This window comes from Pinus tabuliformis, chromosome 1_2, assembly GCF_031772625.1.
Source record: "Pinus tabuliformis cultivar Carrire ecotype Pingquan chromosome 1_2, CPIR1, whole genome shotgun sequence".
Lineage (NCBI taxonomy): Eukaryota > Viridiplantae > Streptophyta > Pinopsida > Pinales > Pinaceae > Pinus > Pinus tabuliformis.
Genome location: NC_142298.1, coordinates 1,025,698,300 through 1,025,721,195, shown reverse-complemented (window position 1 = coordinate 1,025,721,195; position 22,896 = coordinate 1,025,698,300). Strand labels below are relative to the sequence as shown.

The following is a 22,896-nucleotide window of genomic DNA, read 5'->3' as shown; positions in this document are numbered from 1 at the left end:
ATCATCCTCATAGCATTCTTTAGCCACATTTTCATCAAAATTTATCTTTGTCTTCTGGTTTTGAGTTAGTTGAGCTGTTTGGCCCATATTTGATGTCTTATAATGCGCAAAAACATGAGTACCAGCAAGGCCTGCACTCAAATGTCTTACATCTGCCTGAATGTCAATTTCTTTTCTCTCCTCAAGCGGTTTGTATAGAACAGTCGGAAATGAGATAGGCATACTACAGTCCAATGAAGGCACCAAATCCTGAACTAACTCCTTCGTGATTGAGAGACCATGATCACACAAGGCATAGAGGTTCTCCGATTTGGAATTTTCAACTGCATCTTCCGCATGCTTGATGCTGTTAAGTTTGTTTGGGATTTCCAGTGAGACCTTCTCCAAATAGCTTTTTGCCTCTGCTTGCTGATGATGTTCTTTTTGTGCTTTTGCAGAGATAGGAACTTGAAGTCGCTGCTGCCTTTTGAAGAGTTGAAGAATAAATTACATAATCCAAAACAACACATGAAATGATTTCTTCTTCAAAACAGGGTTTTGAAGAAGAATCAATCTCTGACATGAGACGGAGTCTAACAGAAGGTAAGAAGCTGAAGCTGATAAGGTATGGACCTTTCAAGATACTTGAGAAAATCAATGAGAATGCTTTTTGCCATGATTTTCTAGCTTACATGCACATTTATTCAGTAGTTAATGCAGAAAGCTTGAGACTTTTTTAACCTTCATTAATTGAAGATCCTGAAGAGCAGAGTCAATTGCCTTCTATTGATGATCTGTTGCCTAAATATCTCAATGAATTGTAGGAAGATACAGTTTTGGACAAGAAGGTGAGAACTACATGCAGAGGGGATGTTGAGTACCTCAGGATTGGGCTCAAAGGTTCAAAACCAAGCAGTGCAAGATGGATAGAATTTGGGCAGGCGAGGAATCTATATCCTCACTTGATTGATGCTTAAAAACCAACTTTTGGTGGTCCAAAAGCTTTTTTGGTGGGAAATCGTGATCCAAATGGATCTTAGAATACTCTCTAAGTTTTCATGAACTCTTTAAAAATTATGCCAAAGATTAAAAGTCTTATAAAGATAAAGCTATCAGAGGGAATCCTCAAACATTTGCAATGACGATCAGTGTGGATCAACGAGGACCGTCGATCTAGTGCGCGGAGCGGCGGACCATGGTAACACGTGCTGACCCCAACCAGCAAATGTGAGGATAATTTTAAGCAATGAAGGTAGTTTCTGATATGAAATTAGTGACTAATCGCATATCGTAGGGAAAACCTCTCAATGAAGAGAAGCCCCGAGCACCCGGACCCGAAATAATTATAAAATACGGAAAATATTGTTTTGGTTCCGTCGGAGCGGGATTCCACAAAACCGATAGAATATTGGAGGGGCTTTGAGCGGTAAGTGGTTTAGACCGTGTTCCACCCGATGCCACACAGTGATTGCCACGCATCCCAGGGAAGAGAGAGAGAACTGCTCACATTGGATGGAAAAACATCATGTTACTTAGCCACCCGATATGAATGATGATCGTCGGATCTGGGGCCCCCAAATCAATGGTGGAGACGTGTTTTGATAGATGACCGAATTTGACAAGGTTATGAAGTGAAGTCACATAGGATTTGAAGTTTGATATGGATGATGCGTTGGTAGAAGGTCGTGTTTCATGGGCATTCTTGGAGTTAACAGGAAAAAATGGTCGTTTCAAATATGTCCAAGAGAACTGACACTCATCCATTATGAACTAGGTGGCCACCTCCCTGTGAGGCATTATACAGTGACTGATTACGTAGGACAGAGGGATTCAAACGGACAGAGGTAGGGGAACCAGAAAGCCGGGAAGCGGAAACGAATAGTCGGGAAGCAGATTGGATTTAAAGCCACAAACTGACAGAGAGAGAAGCGAGCAGTAAGTGAAGAGCAATAGGCAGTAAGCCAAAAGTAGAGAGAAGAAGCCGAGCTGACCTACAGAAGAAAAGGCAGCATCGAGCCAGAGTTAAGACAGAGACAGAGAGAGTCAAAGAGCTTGTGCACTCCAGAGAAGGCTTGAGAGGTTCAAGTGCACTCCTCTGTAATTCCTGTCATGTATGAGTCTCAGATTGGGCTCATACTACTGTGACCAATAGAGGTCAAGAGTTCAGTGAGGGGAGTCTATGTACTCCAGAGGCTTGGGGAATCCAAGTACAGTCTTATTGATTTGTATCTGCTGAGTGAGAATCAAATTGAGCTCACTGTTGTAAAAACTCTGCTTTGAAAACGTAATAGAGAGGCCACCACTGAAGGTTGGACCGAGAGACGTAGCCCAGGAGTATAGGGCAAACTCCTTATTAAACTTGTTGTGTTTATATGTTTGCCTGTTATGTTTTCTTTAACTGCTTCATTGCCTGTGTATTTCACAATCTTATCGATCCATTGCATAAAATAACATAGGCACATCCATGCACATGAGTCTGTAATACCTTATTAATTGTCTTAGGTCAATTCCAGATCAGCCTCCGAGTCAGTTTTTGATAATTTTGTGATCGCCTCCCTTTCAATTTTCACCTTTGCCTTCCAGTTTTTATCCAAGTCATTCAAATATGGAAGTGACTTTGGGTTACCTTATTTTATCAATTTGGTGGTGTGTAAAGTGTGATTGACTGCTTTTATTATATTTTTTGCCACTCCTGCTGCTCTTGATATTTCCAATTCTACCTGCTTGATCCACGCATCCCAATCTATGAATAATATGTCTTTTTGTGTTTCTTCTATTTTTGGCAGATTAACGCTTCTTCCTTCTTCATATTCTTGCCATTCAATGTAGTCAGAGATCTTAGTATTTAAATCATTAAACTCGGTTCTCTGATCAATTGCCTTATCTGTTAATTGGTCACTCGTAATCAGATAATGGGTGATATGGGACATTCCCTGGAAGAATAGATCTTGTTGTTTTGACATAGTGGAGTTTAGCTCCAATGCCTTTTTGATGAATTCATCAACAATAGGGACCTCTTCATATTTTTCCATGGCCTCTTGCAACTCTTGGATTTGCATGTTCTTTATAAATATTTTTGCCTCATGGCTTATCTTTAATACTTCCATACTCTATTGCAAATGGACTATTTGTTCAGTGGCTTGCTTGTTCACATTTGCTTTCTCGATTTCCAGTTTTTGCTCGAGCTGCGCTATCCTTTATTCCATTTCCATTAACAAAATAGATACCTCTGTGGCTTTATCCATGGTGGCAGTAGCATATGCCCTTGTAAATTGTGATAACCTGGTTAAATTTTCAGCTGGGTTTGAAGGAATATCCCTCCAAACTATATCCATTGGTTCATTCCCTGGTGGGATTTCAGGTGTTTCTACTCTCCTTCTTTTCCTCTATCTTCTTACTACAGCCTTATGCAGTGGACTATATAATACATCTAAAGGAGGTATTTCTATAACCTTTAGAATAATTTCAAATGTAGGAAATGTAGGAATGATTTCTGTATTTTGTGAACTTGTCCCTTGCTCACTCATTGGCTTTGAATCTAAAATTTTCTGAGTTTGTTGTGGAGTATGATATTCTATGGTTTCTAGGACATTTATTGTATTTGGATTATATTGGATTTTTTTATTAAACTGGTCCCATTCTTGCTCCAAATCGGTTCTTTTTCCTTCAGGACCGGTATCCTTAGTTAGGTCACTTATGACAATTTTTTCAGTTGACATTCTGCTAGATTCCGCTGTAGTATTTGTTTCTTGTGTCTTCCTTGTATCCTGGGTGTATTCACCTGAGATTATATATGAGAATTTGGCCCTTCGCTATTAATAGTTACACTGGGCGTAGGTTTGTCATCAGCTCTTAACAAATGCAATGGGATTGTTTCGAGTTTCTGATTTCAGAATTCCTGAAACCTTTCAAAGTCATCAGGATTCAAATTCACCTTCACCCAATTGAATGCTTGTTCGAATGATTCAACTGATTGTAAAATATTTTCAAATTCATGAGCTTCATGGACATAAGGTTTGACCTTTAGTGTTGTAGTAACATTTTGTGCTACTTTTTCTAGGTCAAATTTCCTTTTTGGCAGAGTATGGAGCCTGAGGCTCTCTAAGTTTAGTAATTCTTTGTTTGCATGGTTGAAGTTTTCCAACGAAAAAGAACCACATTGGATGGGAAAGGGTGGCCATAATGATTTTTTGTTATCTTTCAAGGTCTTGGTGAAGCCCTTACCAACAGTTTGGTGAGCTATTTCTTTGGCTAACAGTTTGTCGGAGACATACAAAGGGAGTACATGTGGGTCTATTGTACTGCCATAAACTATGATATATGTGAACCATTGTTCAAAAAAATACTTGCCTACTATGAGAAGGTTTGTAGCGGATTCCTTAGAAAATCAGGGGAGTTTATTATCAAAAATCAGTTGATGTAATGGTAAAATAACACCATGGAATATTTTGTAAAAATGGGGTATAAAATGGGATTCCCACATCTATTTGTGGTTGAGATGGATTGTGTAGGGGTCTTGCAAAGTCCATTTCCAACCCATGATTGGAAACTTAGTACATAAATAGATGACATCCATGATATAGGCACTCAAATAAAATGGAGGAAGGTTCTCTGTGGAGGTGGATCTCTTTTGACGATATTCAAAAATAGCAATAGCTATGTTATAGGATAGGATAGTGGCCCAATTCATTATGTGAGAATTGACACATGCATCTATTAAAGGGACCCATTCTATAGAGAACTTGGTATTATTGGGCAATCCGTATAATCTACATAACATAGAAGCTGCATAGTTATGGGGATTTGCTAAGAGGCTATGGGGTACATACCCATCTTATCATATTTGAACTTGTTCTCTAGGACTCTCCAACCCTGAATCATCTTGAAGGATTATTCATTCTGCTTTGTGAACTTGGCCAGGAAGGATTTGTCATTAATATCCAGAGGGTCAGGAAGATGATACATTTGTTTCAAGTCTTCAGCTTTGATTCCCTCAGCTCCATCTTTGAGTTCTTGAATTGTCTATCTTCAATACTGATATTTTCCACTGCCCATCTAATCATATCTGTGTATGGGAGTATCTTGGCTCTTTCTCCTATTCTATGAATAAAAGATCAAGCAACATCTTTGAATATAACTCTCAAGGGTTTTATTGAGTTTTTTGTTGCCTTGGTGACAGTAATTTTAGGCCGCTCATCTTCAAGTCTGTTGTAGATGACTTCCCATGTCGTTGCTCCTCCATCGACACTACAAACTGTATCAGCAAATATGGGCAACATTTCTAAAGCCTCAGACTCTGAAATGCTCTATTGCTTTTTCTTTTGCATTACCTTCCATAATGACATCCCTTTTGAAGCTTGCTTAAAATGAAAGAGAGATATATCAGCGCACACAATAGAGGGTAATTAAGGTTGAGAGCTCTTTGAAATGACTTTGAATCGTGGGAATGTTTTGAATGCAATTTTCTATGTTAACTAGCCATAACTTGAAAACATAAATTTATTTCCTTGAGCTGCTAAACATTAATTACTTTGTCAAACAACTTAATATTTCATTAAAACTCAGTAACTTCCCACGCTTCACGCCTTATTTTCCGCATCGCGACTTTCAAATGTTTCAATATAGTGTTTCTCAGAGATAATGCGAAATGCAATTGCGAAAATAACAATATCACATTTTGCAATTTTTTAAGGGGTGACACAATGACATGCTTTATTAATTTGCGACTTGCAAAGTGCGATCACGTGTTCTTAAAGTATTGTGATTAGAAAATTGCAGTGGGGGCTTTATAGCGTATCACATTTTAGGATTTTCTTTAGGATATTTATAATTGTCACACGGAAAACTGCGAAATGCAATTTGCGATAAAAGTTCTAAGTATGGGTTGTATTCTAAAGGTTTTAAGGAAATTTGTAGAGTTAGCATTTATTTTTAAAGGCTAAAAAAATTAAAAGGGTCCCCATTTATATGTCAAATATTAACTATTACTTTGTATAAATGGGGGGGTTGTTACATAGTACAACAGAATCCTTCTTTCTCCTCGGTCAAAGTGAGGGATCTTCTTCAAGGAATTATTAACAAAGTGGCCATATTCATTTAAATTCTTACACTTAATGGAAGTTCTTATAAATCAACTAAATTGTATTCTAAACCTATTACAACAAAATCTAGCACCTAATGCAAAGCCTCACTAGGTGACCTAGATAATGTGTAACACATAGAAGTGTCACTATTGTCACATCAATAACCACACCCTTCTCTTTAGTGAGGGACACAATCCAACATAAGGGAGTCTTCCCTAGTAGGGATTAGGGATCAAGTAACCCAAGGATCTTAAGATAAACACCCCCTAAGGATCTTACAAAAAAATTCCACTTGATAATAAGATGACAAACCAAGGTTTACAGTGGATCAAGGAGTAACTTCAAGGTTTAGGTTAAAAGGCCTTATGGGTCAATCTAAAGGCTGGGATTAGCATAAGGATTCTCAAATACGTTACTAAAACACATTGAACAAAGGAAAACTAAAAGCTACTATAAACTATGGTTTTACTCCAACAAATTACAAAAAACATTATTTATAACAAAAACAAATTTAGCCATTAAAAATGTGTACAAATTATGTGGAAAGAAGGCTAAATTTAAGAATAAACTAAAGAAAAAATTGCAACAAATTTTGATTGTTAATAAATCATATAATGATTTTTTTTAATCCAAAATATTTTATGTGAAAACTTCAAGTTCCAATTGACCGCAACTGTTATGGCATATCCAAGTGGAGGGGTATCAACCCCCTCCTATCATAATGCAATGATTGGGGAAGGCTCGAGCCATTCAAAATGAAAATCCACTAATCCCTAGAAGGGAAAAAAAAACAAAATCATTGATCCAAGGCCATAGAACAAAATTAATCTGGTATCATCTTCATAGGTAGAGGAAATGTAATCACAAGAGAAAGATTCAGTGCAACAAAGGAAAATGGGGTCATGTCCCTTAGGTTGATATAGTCCCCAAATATGAGATCACCTCCATCAAGATAGTGGAAAATATATAGTATATGCAAGATCATTCAATTATAAGGAAACTTATGGGTCGCTGGCCAACTTAAAGAGCCTTAATATGGTGAATCCAAAAGAATTGGCAACCAAAGGGTGATGTAGAGATGAAATTAGGGTCTAAAGGTTTATTTACAACAATGTTAGCAACCTATAGGATAGAAATGGAGTTTTCCAAAATGGAACTTATTTCTTCAACTCAGTTGAGTAATATATGAATTTCTAAACTGGAAGATTCAACTTAGATAAAGAGGATTTTACATGTACACCAATTTGGATAAGATTATATTCCTTGCCTTCAAAATTTTAGGACCAAAAGGTACTAGAAGGAATTGGAAATGCATTGGGGACCTTTGTAATGATCTCAGAAGCCACCGAACAAGAAGATACACTTCTTATGCACATATATGTGTGTATATGAATGTTTATATACCTATACTAGCTACAATATGCCTTAACTATCAAAATAATATCTAGAATCAACCCATAGACTATGATAATTTTCCATTTCATTGTAGGAAATTCCATGATCATGGTCATTTATTCACAGAATTTCATTTAAATATGCCTTAGCAACCCCACAAGTCACAAAATGAAAAGGGTCAAGATGGCTTCAAATAGAAGGAAAATAAACAAGAAAATGATAAGGAATGCATCTTCGAAAGGAATCAGAAGCAACATAAACATGCAATCGTGTCAAATCCAAAAGTGAATTCTATAGAGAATGGACCAAAGAGGTAAGAAGGACAAAGAAATAATTCTCAGAAATTAGGACAAAGAAGTCAAAACCAAGGATTTTAAGGGTGTGGAAATGACTTATGAACAAGAGGAAACATCAGAATCAGGGGAAGAAAAAGACATGGAACTATAAGAGTTATATCTACAATACATAGTTGTAGCATGGAAAAGTCAAGATCCAGTCTCTATTCTAGACAAGCAGGTACAGCTTATAACTAAGGCATGCATCAAAGGGCGGGAGATTCTACATCAATGTTGTCAAGGTAAATTTTCTTCATTTTCATCATATCCAGGTTTCAAAACAGACCTACCAAGGAAAAATCTATACTTATGAAGGAGCAAAAAAAAAAGAGGAAGAAAAATTAATAGACAAGTAATACAAGTGTTAGGAGAAAAGGTAGTGAACTCAAGAAGGATTATCACATTCCATACCATCTTAGAGAACCATTTCAGTTAAAGTTGAACTAATTAGATTAATTTATTATGGATTCATTACCAATTTATATGGACCCAATATACAAGGAGATAAAGAAACATTTTTTAGAAGTCTTCCTAACATTCACATATTAATAAAATACAAATACTGGATAACAAGAGGGGACTTCAATCTCATAAAGTCTCTAAATGAAAAGAAAGGAGGAATAAGTAGACTAGAGGAAGACTCATCCGATTTGAAGGAAATAATAGACAATATGTAGTATCTCTAGAGACTGCTAATGGAGTTTATACATAGAACATAAGGGGGGTTTCTGAAGTTGCCTCACATCTTAACCAAATCCTACTCTCAAAATCCTTGATTATTAAATGTATTTCAGTGGAAGCCTAAATCATGCAAGATATGGCTCATACCAGTAGCCCATATTTTTAATCCTTGACTAGCAAGGAAGTCCCAAAATCTCCTTTTTAGCCTTGAATAATTTTGGATCAGGCACCCCTCCTTTAAGGAAAATATAGAGAAATGGTGGGGACAAGCTCTAGAAAACAAATATTTGATTATGTACCAATTCTACCAATGTGCAAGATATCTAATACTGGATTAAAGGAGTGGAAAAAATAGGAGTTTGGGAACATCCACCATGTAAAGAAAGAGATAAGCACAAATATGGAACAAATACAACAAAGAATAATATTGGAAGGAAAAATACATGACCTCGCATAGTAGGAAACTTCCATTGGTGATAAACTAGAGGAGAGATTCAATCAAGAAGAATTTCTTTGGAGGCAGAAATCCAAAGTGTAGTGGCTCAATGAGGGAGAAAGAAACTCCAATTTTTTTTATTGAACTATGATCCAACATCACCAACACAATAGAATATTCTATATTAAAAACTACTTGGGGAAAATATTAGAAAATAACCATGACATTGAAGAGGAACTCATTTCCTTTTACAATCCACTTCTTATTGAACCCCAACCAAAAAAAGGCCCATCCATTAGAATAATCACTTAGAATATCCCCTATATTGTTATCTTAGAATAGAATACTACACATCTCTGAGAGATCACCCGAGAAAAACAAGTTGTCATATAAACGCCTATGGGAAATATATCAGTCCTTATGATTTAACCTTTTATTTCTTCCAAGCTTGTTGGACTATTGTTTACAAGGATGTTTAGGTGCTAGTGGAAAATTCTCACAGAACTACCTATGCTCTTCCTACATTGGGTGCCACCTTCCTCACTCTTATTTCCAAAGAATGTAAAGAAGAGGATCCTAGTAATTAACAATGTAAACTTTGAAACGGGAACTAAGACGATTACCTATTTCGTTGAGGTAGCAAAAAAGTCAATTGATTATGAAAAGTGGTGATCCAGAATACATTTTTTTTTTTGGAGCATATTTTTGACACTTTAAATTTTCTTATGTATCAAATATAAATATTTGTTTTTAAATGTTAATGATTTTCATGCTGATTTTGAAACGTGTTGATGCAAGATCAACCCTTTTTTTAGAGGGCTTATTTTTTACACTTTAAATTTTCTAATGTATTAAGTGTGGATATTTTTTTTAGATGTTACATTTTTTTCTTAAGTTTGATTTTTTTTGTCTTTTTTATATATTTGAATTTTTTTGTTTTTTGTTTTTGTTTTTTTTTTTTTTATGTTTTGTTTGTAATATAGATTTTTATTTATGCTTTGTTATTTTTTTAACCTTTTTTTTGTTTTTTTTTCATTGTTTTTATTTTTGTTTTTATTTTTAGTTTTATGTTTTCATTATTCTTTTGAAATTTTAATGTTTTTCAGAGTCATGATAAAATATTTTATGCCATTATTTCAAAATGTTGAAAAATTATCCTGCAAAACACAAAAAAACAGACTTTATTTCATCAACACATGTTGAAAATTTACCCTCTAAAAAAAGTGTTATTCCAGCATCAACACTTTTTGTTTTCAGGGTGTTTTTTGCACAATTTTTCACAAAAAAACTGGTTTTCACTGTCATTTTTAAAACATGTTGAAAATTTACACTATAAAAAAAAAGTGTTATTCCAGCATCAACACTTTTCGATTTTAGCACCGTTTTTCATGTTTTTTTGGGGTTTTTTGGCCAGAGTTCTCATCTTGAGTTTATAGTTTCGGTTTCAAAGTTTACATTGTTAATTTCAAGCCTATAGAACTTTGCAATGTATTCTATAAAATCATTTCTAAAATCATTACTTATAGGCTCAAAGCCTTTTTCCCTTGACTTATTTCCTTTGAAAATCTAGTTATGTTGAAGATAGACAAATTTTGATTAGCATTGTCTTCGTGCATGAATCCACTCTCTCGAGCCTATGAAAAATTTAGGAATGCTTATAAAATTAAATCTATCTTGAGATTTTAGTCGTCACAAATGGAAATATATTTTTCACATCTTTCATCTTTTAGTTTGGTTGATAAATGGATTCATTGGGTTATTTTCCTCATATCAAAATCATTCTTTTCTATTCTTATCAAAGGCTTTTCCTCCACTACTTTCATGCCTTCTAGAGGCATGATCTTAGGAGTTGTGAAGCAAACTATGGAGGAGAAAATACAAGATTCACAATATAGAATATCAAGGCCTTATTATATCGGAACGTGAAATAAAGGGATCACATATCTAGAATATTTCTTTGCAGGACCGTCATCTAATACAAAATCAAAACTTTAAGAAATCAAAGATGCTAAATCTGCCTTATCATAGGAAGACTCTTGGAATCATTTTTGTAAATTATAATATCTAGAATATTCACAAGAAAAAAAAAATCCAATATGATCTCTCAAGGACACTCCAAAGTGGTTCACTATTGGGAACCACTTTCAAAGAACTCAATATGGTGATCTTGGATCTATAATGAGAATTCAAATCAAACAACAAATAAAACAACTTTACAATGCTTTTGAACAAAACTCATGAGAAGAAGAATTCAAAATCAGCCAAGCCCAAATAAGCTCATATGGGGCTACAATTTTGTTGGAATATATGATCTAAAAGAGGCCTATAACATAGGAACATATGTGTCCTCCATGTTGGTAAATGATATATGGAAAAATGCTCATGGTAACACCCTCACTTGGAAAAACTTCAATGAAGAGGATTTTAGGGTCCTTCCTATTGTTATATTTGTTGTACTAAAAAATGACTGAACATCTCCATAAGGTGTGTACCTTCTCCTCATCTCTTTGGGACAAAACGAGGTTCCATCTTTCAACAATCGAATAGGATAAGGGACAAAATTATCTCTACCATAACTGAATCGATAATTATAGCCTTCACTCAACCCATATTTAATGAAGCCTAGAAGGTTCTTCCAAGATTTATTTTATAGGAAAATTGGAAGGAAAGAAATAAACACATTTTCAAATGCCTCTCTACTCCTAAAAATTTTGTTTGGGAAAGGGTAATAAAGAGTCTCAATGTTAGGGCCCTATATTACTAGTGTACCCCCCTTATTGTTATTATTAGTGTAGCCCTTATTTTTATCGGTGTACCCATGTAGACCCCATATTGTTATTGTTGTGCCCCATAAAAGCCCACTATTGTTATTGTTGTGCCCTTACATTAATATTTTTATGTAGGATCTGATTATATTGTGACCCTTTAGACTCCTATATATACCAAGGAGGTCTTATCATTTGTATCATCCAAGAATTATTCATTTATGTAATTTAAAGGAGGTTTACCCATCCAACAAGTAAATTTTTAAGTCGTTGATATATCTTTTAATTTTTTTTGTGAGCTAGTTGCATAAAATTTGGTGTCAGATCTTTGGATACTATGGCTTTGCTAATTCAAACATGCTATCTTGGAATTTTCACTATAATGTTTTTTCTACGAAGCTTAAGAGGCTAAAATTTCGACCACGTGGAGCAAAAATATTGCTGAACTTCGTTTAGAAACTTCAGATCTTGTTTCACTATATTTTTTGAGATATGGTTCGAATAAATTAGGGTTTCTGCATGCTCTAGAATTTAGCCTTAAACAGGTGACCTAGGGAAAATCGTCATAACTTTATTTTCAAGTGTTGGATTCAAATTATGTAAAAAGTGAATAAAATTGCACGAACTTTAGTTTATTTTATATCAATTTCAAAGATGAAGGTTTAAACAGGGACACATGGCATCCCGTACAAGTTTTCTCTACTAAACCAATCCATAATCAGGTCATCGTGGGAGATTTGGAATAACTATATATTGGAAAATCCAATATTGTATGACTTGTGGGCTTGGAAATAAGACTCAAAGTGCTACCATAGGACCAAATTTCATACCTTTTAGAGCCAAAATTACAAATATACAATAGTTTCAAGATCAAGCTCCAAAAAAAAAGAAAAAAGGTGTGTGTTTTTAAAATTTTCATAAGTTTTGTTTGAAGAATCAGTTGAAGCGGTTCAAAGGGAATAATGAAGAATATATATCATTATTTCCAATATTAATCATAACAAAAAAATGGACGCACCCAGTAAGAAACTAGAAAGATCTAATATGATGCATGAAGAAGAGGAAGAAATGCAACATGATATATCATAACTACGAGATCAAGTACAACAAATTTCTCTCTCACAAAGAGTAACCAAAAATGAATAGGAAATGATGATGAATGTTAATATGGATTGTTTAAAATGGAGCATAGATGGTTTAGAATATAAAAAAAAGATATGGAAGGTTTGAAGGATGGTTTAGAAACAAAAATGGAAGGTTTGAAGGATGGTTTAAAGCAGAAATGGAAGGTTTGAAGGAATGTTTGACAAAGTTGCTATAAGAAATTCTTCCTAATGGTGACAAGGTACTCCATTAAACTAATGATGAGGACAAAAGGAATGTTAATCATGATTTTAGAGAATCTAACTTTGGTTTTAAGACCAACCACATTCCAAATATCAAATGAGAAAGTTTGATCGCAAGGATCCAACAACATGGATACTACAGATGGAGCAATATTTTGATCTACATGATGTTCAACACACACAAAAGGTAGGTATCGCATATTTATATTTACAGCCCAATAAGTCTATATGGTATCAATGGCTTTTTTCTCGTAAACCAGTTGGCACTTGGTTTTTTTTACGGAGAAAATTATAGTACATTATGAGGATACAAAGAGAAACACCTTCTTTAGCCAATTGGTAAATCTCAAACAAAAGGGTTCAATGGCGGAGCACATTGAGGACTTCAAAAAATTGAATATCAAGGTAACAAATATTATAGAGGAGTATAGGATTGATGTATTCATAGGGACTTTAAAGGATAGCATACAACATGAGGTGCACCTTTGGGAACCTTATTCATTGGAGAAGGCATTCAAGGTGGCAAGAAAATTGAAAGCAAAATTATGGCAACAAGGAATTCTACCACTTACAACTATAAGAATGGAAGTGTTGTTACTCCTAGTCTTCCACAACCTACAAGGTTAACACCACGAAAATTGGAGGAAAAAAGAGAAAAAGCAACTTGTTGAAGTTGTGATAAAAAATACACTAAAGGTCATAATTGTGCTGAAAATAAATTATCTTACATAGATTGTGAAGAGGAGGAAGAAATAGAATAAGAAACATCATAAGAAGAGGATATACACTAGGAACCAACCCTAGAGAAAGAAGAAATGGATTTGGCCATATCTTGTAATGTGTAGGTGGGAATACCACTCCTTAAACTCTCAAGATAGAAGGATATATCAAGAAGAAAAGGGTTATAGCGTTGATTGATTCGGGTAGTACCCATAATTTCATTCATTGTAAGATAGCCAAGGAATTGAACTACTTTCTGTTGAAAAGTGTAACTAGTTTCAGTCTTTGTAATGACATCTAAATATGATTTTATGTAATGAGATGTAAATAAGGAAAAAATAAATTTATTATATTGACTTTCTTCATGGGTTTCATGAGAAAGGGATTTTGTTTTATGTCAAGACTCCCATTGAGAGTCCTTAATATTTATTTGTCATCTAGTCATAAAATGTTATATTCATTGTCATGTAATGAAATCATGTTACACTTTGTAAAAGAGTCAATATTGTCTATCCTCCAAGACCTTGTCACCTATCCTCTTCAAGTCGGCCTACAACGATGGGAGAAACTGCTAAATCAAGTCATCCTAACCTCAAGTGAACATGTTGGCCTAAAGGACATGTGTGGAGGTGTATAAATATCCCAACCCAGCCTAACTTGAAGACACACAATTCGATGAAGAAACTCAACTTGAATTCGGTGAAGCAGAAGTGCAAAGAAGTGATTAAGAGAAGTGCGAAGAAGGGAGAGCGAAGAAGAATCTTCTGGGCATTGTGAAGTAGGGTTTATCTGGATCTACGAAGAGAGATTTATTATGTGGTAAATGAAGGATATTTCTTCTAGGTAGTATGAAGGAGATATTCTTCTGGGAAGTGCGTGTTGAAGAAAGTGTAACTAGGTTCACTCTTCATAAATGTACTTTTGATATTTGTATCTATTCAAGAAAAATAAATATTATTTTTGTTATATTTATCAATGAGTTTCTTTCTCATTGAAATATGTCTAGCACATGTTAAACTGTTATAGGTAAGTCAAAGAGTCAAAAGAAAGTTTGAAGACCCTTAAGGGCATGTTACACCATGTACATATTTGTATAAGAGTCAAAGAATATCCATCCAAGAAAAGACAAATCCTCTCCATGCAACGACATCATTAAAGGAGAAAAAATGATAAAGTAAATTCAAGTCAGCCTACAATCATTGTGTTGGACTCAAGTTTGCCTAAAGAAGGTACAGTCCTCTATATATAGTGGTTGTCCACTCCCTCATATAACAAGCAATCCACTCATGAAATCAGCGAGCAAGGAAGACCGGGAAAAGGGTGAAAAAGGACGAATATAAAAAGCCTATAGTGAAGCGAAGAAGTAGAAGTCATAACTTAAGGTTGGAGGATTGTTTCTAGGGTAAGGAGATAGTCACACGTGTGAGAAAAGGAGGCATATCTGTGGTCATAATAGCCACAACGTAACAATATCATACTTCTCATTATTTGGGCTTGAAAATTAGGCCTATAAGGCCTCCAACTAGAGCGAAGAAGAGACTCTCTCAATCGAAGAAGAAAGGAACCAAATAATCAAGGAAACCTCCCACATGTGTGAGAATTTAGGGCTATAGGACAGTCATATCAAGTATACAACTACACCTTGAAAAAGGAGCTCGGTTGGTAAAGAGTAAGGAAGGGATCATCACAAGTAAAGGGGCTTAGTAAATATCAAGGATAAACGTCTCTTCTATAGCAAGTGAAACAGGGACTATCAACAGTTGTAAGAAGAATGAAGTGTCAAAAGAAGGAGGACGAAGTGCTGGGGAATGAAGTGTAGGAAGGAGGAAGGACTTGACTTGTGCTTGGAGGATATTCTTGTCAAGGATCTAGGGTTTGGCATTGATTAATAGAAACTTCAATAAGAGAAATTTACGAAATGGTTTTCATCTCTAAGAGAGAGAGATATTTTTTCTTGATAGAGAGCCAACATCTTGTGTTCTTGTTTCTTGTGTTTGATAGCATTTTGATCAAGTAGACACTCACACTAATAATAGTAGAAGAAGATCAAGATAACAAAGTTAAATTGTAAAAGTGCTTCACAAATTTTTATCAAATCTAGAATAATCCTATTATACACAATTTCTCTTGATTCTTCAGCATGGTATCAGAGCTAAGGTGAAAAATCAAGGAAAGGGCATCTCAAGAACACTCATAAGGAGACTCATCAAGGAAGGACATATCAAGAGAAACTAGAAGGTTGAAGCATCAAGCCAAGAAATCTCAAACACATCAAGGACAAGGAAAGTCTACCATCTACAAAGAAAGAGGAGAAACCTTTTGTATAAAGGCACCTACAAGAAGAGCAAGACAAAAGGGACCTACATCAAGCTACACAATCTTCAAGGAGAGAAGCACTACAAGTCAAGTCATCAACAAAATATCATCACCAAACAAGTCCATTTGAAGAAAGAAACTTGAAGAGCATCTAAGAAGGCAGGCTATCAAGTATTTAAGAAGAAAGTAAGTCCATTACATCTCAAGTAAGTATATATATGTCCCCTTATGAACATGCATCAATGTCTTTTTGCAAGGAAAGCAACAAATTCGTTGGGACTGTTAGAGTCGGTCTAGTAGCCCTCCATCAGCGATCAAAGCTCTTTGCATTTGCATAAGTAGGTGTCTCATCAGTGTCATCTTATTGCATTCCATTAGGCATGCCATAACCTTGATGAAGGAGCTTGTGTCTTTTATTCCCCTCTTGGCACTGCTGGATTAAGTTTGTTTCAGTCAATAAATTCTTTACAGGGTCATTGGTCTTGTCTTGAAGTCAAAGTACTAGGTCTAGGGTTTAGTCCAATTTTGTCTTTTAAGGTCATGTATTTAAGGTCAATAAATGTCCAGCAGGCCAGAGAGATGTCCAACAAAGCACCACTTCAGAAGATTTCATATTGTACAACTAATTTTTACCTTGAGTTCAAAAACCCTGTTTTTGAAGGCAAGGTCATTTTCTCATTTTTTGTAAAAATTTGTAAAAATTCAAATTCTCCAGAAGTTGGCATGCGGCCTTGGTCTCCTTTGCCAAGACTCCTCAGAAGCTATCCCTGCAAAAATTTTCAAGAGAAAGCATCATTTCAACCAATTTCATGACAAAAAGGAAACCACAAGTCAGCAGCAATTAGTTTTAAAAAGTGTCATTTTATAAACATTATAAAGTGGGTTTGAAGGGAAATAAATTTAAATTAAGCTTATAAAAGCCCCTATCTCCTCATTTTGCAATTCATTTGCCTCCAAGACTCCAAGAGCAAGTGTGAAAAGTGATTTAGTGTGAAACTGGGCGAAATGAGCGACAACACCTGCGCGCTACGCATCAGGGCCCGCGCGCTACGCGTTGGGCACGCTACGCGTCAGGGCAGAAGTTTCAGTGTTAAAAAGGCACAAGCGCTACGCATAGAGTGGGCGCTACGCATCAGAACCCGCGCGCTACGCGTTGGGTTTCACCTACAGCAAATCTTCAAAACGACCTCAAATTTCCTAAATTGTTCAGGTAGGCCTCCAATCATCAATTTGTTTTTGCTTGCCTAAAGAAAATGAGCATGGAAAATGTGTCTAATACCAACAAGTGTGAAACATGAAGAAAATCATATGTATCATGTTAAAAATTTCAAATTGCAAGTGAAGCTAGGGCTTTGAGTTTGCTGCCCAAGGTCATTTTTTTTTCACTCCCTCATTTCCTCACATACCCATTATCACCTCCCTTGTCATCTTCACCTAATTTCCCTAACAAAAAATCAAAAGCCCTAAAACCCTACCTATCCCTAAAATTCAATAAAATCTCCCTAAACTCTACCTCCTATCAAACCCCTGCAAACTGTGATTATGTGATGGTGTATGTGTCATAATTCCTTCCCTAAATTCCCTTTTATATATATTTTCCCTAAGTCCCCTTAAAAGTCCCCCTCCCTAACATCTCCCTTGTGTTTTTTTGTCCCCTTGGAGCAGCATTCAAACAGTCAAAACAGCAAGACATTTGAGCAGAAGCAGCAGTGCATTTCAGCCATTTTGTTCTTGAAACCATGTCAGAAACCGAAACAGACTATGAGCAAAGTGATGACCGTGAGTCAACACCGGAGGTTGAGGTGCCAAGGAGGCCTCACAGGGGTGGTAAGGGTGGTCAGCATGTGAGAGAGGAGCCCACCTCTTTGGCCTATTTGCAAGCTTGTCCACTTGCAGTCACATGTTTCCGTCATCAAGCATGCTATGAATATTGCGAAAGAATTTCTCAAATTCAGCACCACAGGGAATTGGTCCGCTTGTTTGTATTACATTTGCACAACGGGCATGTGAATCTTGCAGGGGTGGATTTTACATTATCACCTGAGATTGTTGCTCAAGCAACAGGGATACCCAATGTTGGAGAAGAGTGGAACAAGCGCTAGCTGTTGGAAAGATTTCAGTATGAGCCCTACATTAAACCTATATATATGAGGCACATGTTTGGTGTATTTCCTTTCAGATTCTTGAGGGATGAGTATGCACCCTTGATGAGGGTCATCATTCGCTATTTCACCTGTGAGGGCAGATTTTCACGTTTGTATTCGTACCATATCTGCTTGTTGATGCATTTCACATGGGTACGGATGATGAACATTCCTTTCTTCATGTGCCGGAATATTGAGAGGATGGTGCCCTTGGTGCAGAGAAAGAGCCCAGCACAACAACACAGGAGCATTTACCATTATGCTTTAATCAAGATTGTGGTCATGCATCAGTTGGCACAGCAGGGTATTCCGTGGGAGGATTTCATCTCTCGAGATTTCTTCACAGTGCCACAGCCACCCCCTGAGGTTGTTCATGAGGAGGGAGGACCTTCACAGCAGTATGACATCCCTGAGCCCAGACATGTCAGCTCCCCTCCATTGGTCACATATCAGAGAGGCCACAGGGCCTTATTTGCATCAGCTCGGCGAGTATTTTCTCCACATCAGGTGGAAGGGGTCTCGCCTTCTTCATCAGCACCGCGAGTGTTATCTCCACACCAGGTGGAAGGGACCTCATTTCCGACAGCAGCACAGGTACAAGAGAGAGGCAAGCAGCCCAAGATTGATGAGGGGCCATCAGGTGATCTAGGCATAGATGTTGTTGACCTCGATATTAGTTCTCCTAGCCTAGAGCCAAAGGAGATCATCCAGCAACTGTGGGCTGAAAATGACTCATTGCAGCAAAGGTTGGAAATGGAAAATTGGACGATCACCTACTTAGAGCAGCGCAACAAGCAACTAGAATATGAACACACTCTTGATGAGTTGCGGAGGATCCATGAAGACCGCAACTTGGCTCGTAAGAGACCCGGTGATTTGGTACCCATTGAGCGAGAGGCTATGCTTCTCCAGGTCAATGCTCATTTGGAGAGGTTGCTGGCCAAAGCTAACAAAGATAAGGACATGCTCCGGAACATGAAAAATCATTATTGGGCTCGAATGCATGTATGTAAGGCAAAAATGAAGGTGCTCAAAGGACGGTTGGCCAAGGCACTAAAACGAAGAAAAAGGCCCGATCCCCTCCACATCTTGGCTGAGGCTTCCTTGAAGGAGCATGGTGCTAAATAACTCACCTACAGTACAAATTTCAAAAAAATTTGAGCATTTTTGGTCATTTGTGAATTTTTGGGCAAAAAACAGGTTTTTCTCCCCAACGCGTAGCGCGTCGCGCGCTACCCTGAAGATGGGCAACTCCATTTCATGAAAACTCAGCATTTTTGGATTTTTCATGCAAAAATACACTTGCTCAGCAATTGCCAAGAGATTTCATCAAGTTTTGAGCTTCCAGAAGGTCAAAAAACATGCAAAAAATGACTTTCTGCCACTTTTTTGACACACAGGAAGCAGTCTTGGAAGATTGCAATTTTGGAGGGGCAAATGGTCACCACATTCAGCAATTCCACTTGGGTTCGAAAGTAGACATATAGACCTTTCCAACAAGCCCACTTTTTCCTCATTTGGACACCATGAAGTGCCTCAAAAGCAGGCCCAAAGGCACACTACGCGTTGAGATTTAGGGCGCTACGCGTTGGGCTATTTTCACAGAAATGCACCTACAGCTCAGCAAAACGCAGTTTTGACTAGGTTTGACTTTTTGGAGTGGATTTTCATCCTCCTTGATGTAGATGATGTAATTTTATGATACTTTGACACTTATTTATCTCTTCTAGAAGATTCATTCATGAAATAGGCAAAAATTTAATGAATGAATTGGTTTCCTAGCTTATAGAGGCAAGTTGTTTTGACTGCCTAGATTTTAGTGCTCAGTTTGGAATTGGTTGAAACAGCTCCTAGGATAGCGAGATTGACCCCTAGAGGCAAGGAAAGATGTTAGATTGCCTATATTATGTACTTTCTTGGTCATTTTCATGGTTGGACTCTTGAGGGAGAAAGCTTCTATTGTATTACTCATTGTATCTCTGCAATTTTGGCAAAGGAAGAAAGACCAGGGTTTTGCAGTCCTTTTTGGGATTCCTGTGGTTACATTTATTGATGGTGTGTTTCTCTTTGTACTTGTAAGTTTTTTATGTGAATCATCTTCTTACTTTTCCTTCTGCAAATTAGGCAAATGAAGTGTTAAAGTAGAATTCATGATTGCCATGCTCTGCTTTTAAGTTTGCTTAATATCAATGTTTTCATCTGTTTAAGGAGAACTCAAGGTGTTTACTTGCTCTCCTTAGCTCCTCACCAGTCATTCTTTCCCATCTGACTCTTTCAAAGGCATCAATACAGTCTCCTACCTTGCCCCAAAGAACCCCCTGCAAAAACTGTGTCCAATCCCCGCACCCAAAATTGCCTTTCCCCGATTTTCCACCAAAATCCCAAAAATCTCAAATCAAACCTTTTATCAGTTTACTAGCCTAAAATCAGTGTTCTTTATTGGTTATCTCCGCCCTTTGAAGATCTTTTCCGAGATATACCGGAGAGAGCCCTCTCCTGCCCCGTAGGGCTAGCTACGAGGCTAAGTGGTTTGATGTTGCCTTGGAGTTTGCCTTTCTCAGCCTGAGGTGAAATTTCAAGCGCTAACATATTGGTGACCATACTGGGGAGAACAAACTTATTTGTGGATTGATGTGTGTGTTTCATAAGTCTTAGACGGAGCCTGAAGTTATGCCAGGTAGCCTTCGAAACGCTTTTTCTTTGCATAAGCGTAAGTAGATAAACGCTGCTTCAGTCAATCTCCGTGAGCTTGTGAATACGGCCACTTCGATTGCATTTTACCCCAGTTTATTTGCAAACTCTGAACTTTCGGATGATTAGTTAAGAGTTTTCATAGGCTGATTGATTATTTGTTCCTCGATATCCAAGCTGGATACAGATCCTAGACCGTTTTTCAAATCTCATTCATGTCCAGCTATTTTTGAGTATCTTGAAGATATTGATTTTGACGAGAGTTTTGAGTTGTCCTTGTTCAAAACCAAATCTGAAAGTGCACTTGATTCTCTAGTTCCCAACCCTGATTTTGCAGCTGCCCTTGACATTGAGAGACACAACAAATTGGTTGACAATTTCATCCTAAGATCTCTTCAGTCAGATATTCATGCTACCAATCTTGCTGAGTTTGTTGAAACTATATCTGTTCATATTGGATCCACTATCACGGCGCATGAGCAGAGCAATCCTCCTTTTATTTCTGTTTCTCCTATAATCACTTATCCAGAATCTACAGTTGGTTCGCCTTCCACATACCATACCACTTCTCCTCCTCATACTCCTCATACTCCTCATACTACAGCTACACCTTCTCCACCTGCTACGCCTAGACCCAATCTACCTAAAGCAATGGCTGCCCGATTTTCTCCCCTTGCTCTTCCCCAAAATCTGCATGATATGCCAACCGATTATCAGAGTAAAATTCCCATGTTTGATGGCACTCCACAAAGTATCTCTGCTCAGCAACATATAGACAAAATGACGACTTTATTTGATCTATATGAGATAGATGAAGAGGATGTAACTATGCATTTGTTTGTACAAACATTTGATGGAGAAGTAAGAAAATGGTTCAGAGGTTTGACAGCTAGAAGCATACCCACCTTGGAAGCACTTCAGAGGCAGTTTCTAGATCGATGGGAAATCAGAAAGGATCCACTTCAGATTAATGTCTAGTACAACAACCTCAAGCGTAATCATGGTGAGTCAGTCCAAGATTACATTATCAGATTTAACACAGTTTACAATGCTATTCCAAATGATTTAAGGCCATCTAGAAAATCAGCACTTCTCAAATTCCCGGATGGTTTTGATCCGGAGATGTCTTATTCATTGAGAGATAGAGATCCGCCTACCTTGGAGGATATGCAGAAAATTGTTGTTAGTGTTGAAACGAACTTGAATGATAAAAGAGTAAGGATGAAGGCGGAAAAGTGAGTCACAATCAAAGAGGAAGCTTCTACATCAAATCAACTCCTCCATAAGGTTGAAAAGATTGAAAGGGCACTTGAACATACTCATCTCAGCAAGTCGGAACCACAGATCCATAATCCAAATTTTCGAGGTCTGCAGCAGCCGCAATATAGAATCAAACAGCGTGAAACAAGGGCACAAGAGGCAGCAGTTCAGCAGCAAATTAAACCTCCTTTTCAGCAGAATTTTGTTAGCCAAGAATCCGAGGATGAAGGTGATACGGTGGGAGAGGAAAATCATTTCTTCACTCCTGATGATCTGCCCACTTATATTACAGAAGAAGAAGAGTTGGTGAGAAACTCCATCGTCCCTCAGGATGAGCATTATATCTTGTCAAATGATGCAGCGCTTGAGGAAGAATCAGAGGAATACCAAAGAGGATATCTCAATGCTTTGTCCGCTCAGCAGAGACAATTAAGAAACCGAGCTGTTCCCATAAATCCCATTCAGAAAAGGAAAGATACTTCAGCAAAAAATGATTCAGCTGCCCCACAGACAAAAGGAAAAGACATAATTGATCCCTTAGCAGGTCAATCATCATCAGCAAGCAAGATAGATCAGCCATCAAGTACACCGAGAGATAAAGTTGAAAAAAGAGAAGTTCCGGCCAAAGAAGGTGAGAAGGTTTCAGCTTTCAGTTTGGAGAATGAAATTTCAAAGTTGAAAGTGTCCATTCCTTTGACGGAAATCATGAAGAACAACACTTACCGAGGCCAAATCTCCAAGATGC

At 37.0% G+C, this 22,896-nt stretch overlaps 1 protein-coding gene across 1 annotated transcript in view; it reads left to right on the top strand.

Moving 5' to 3' along the window:
• Window positions 1–279: 279 nt before the first annotated feature.
• LOC149209616 (pentatricopeptide repeat-containing protein At4g21880, mitochondrial-like) overlaps window positions 280–22,896 on the top strand; it is a 133,751-nt gene continuing 111,134 nt past the window's right edge. Inside the window, exon 1 of the mRNA XM_089398684.1 lies at window positions 280–371. Within this exon, the coding sequence (XP_089254810.1) occupies window positions 280–371 (92 nt within the window). The remainder of the gene's footprint in view (window positions 372–22,896) is intronic.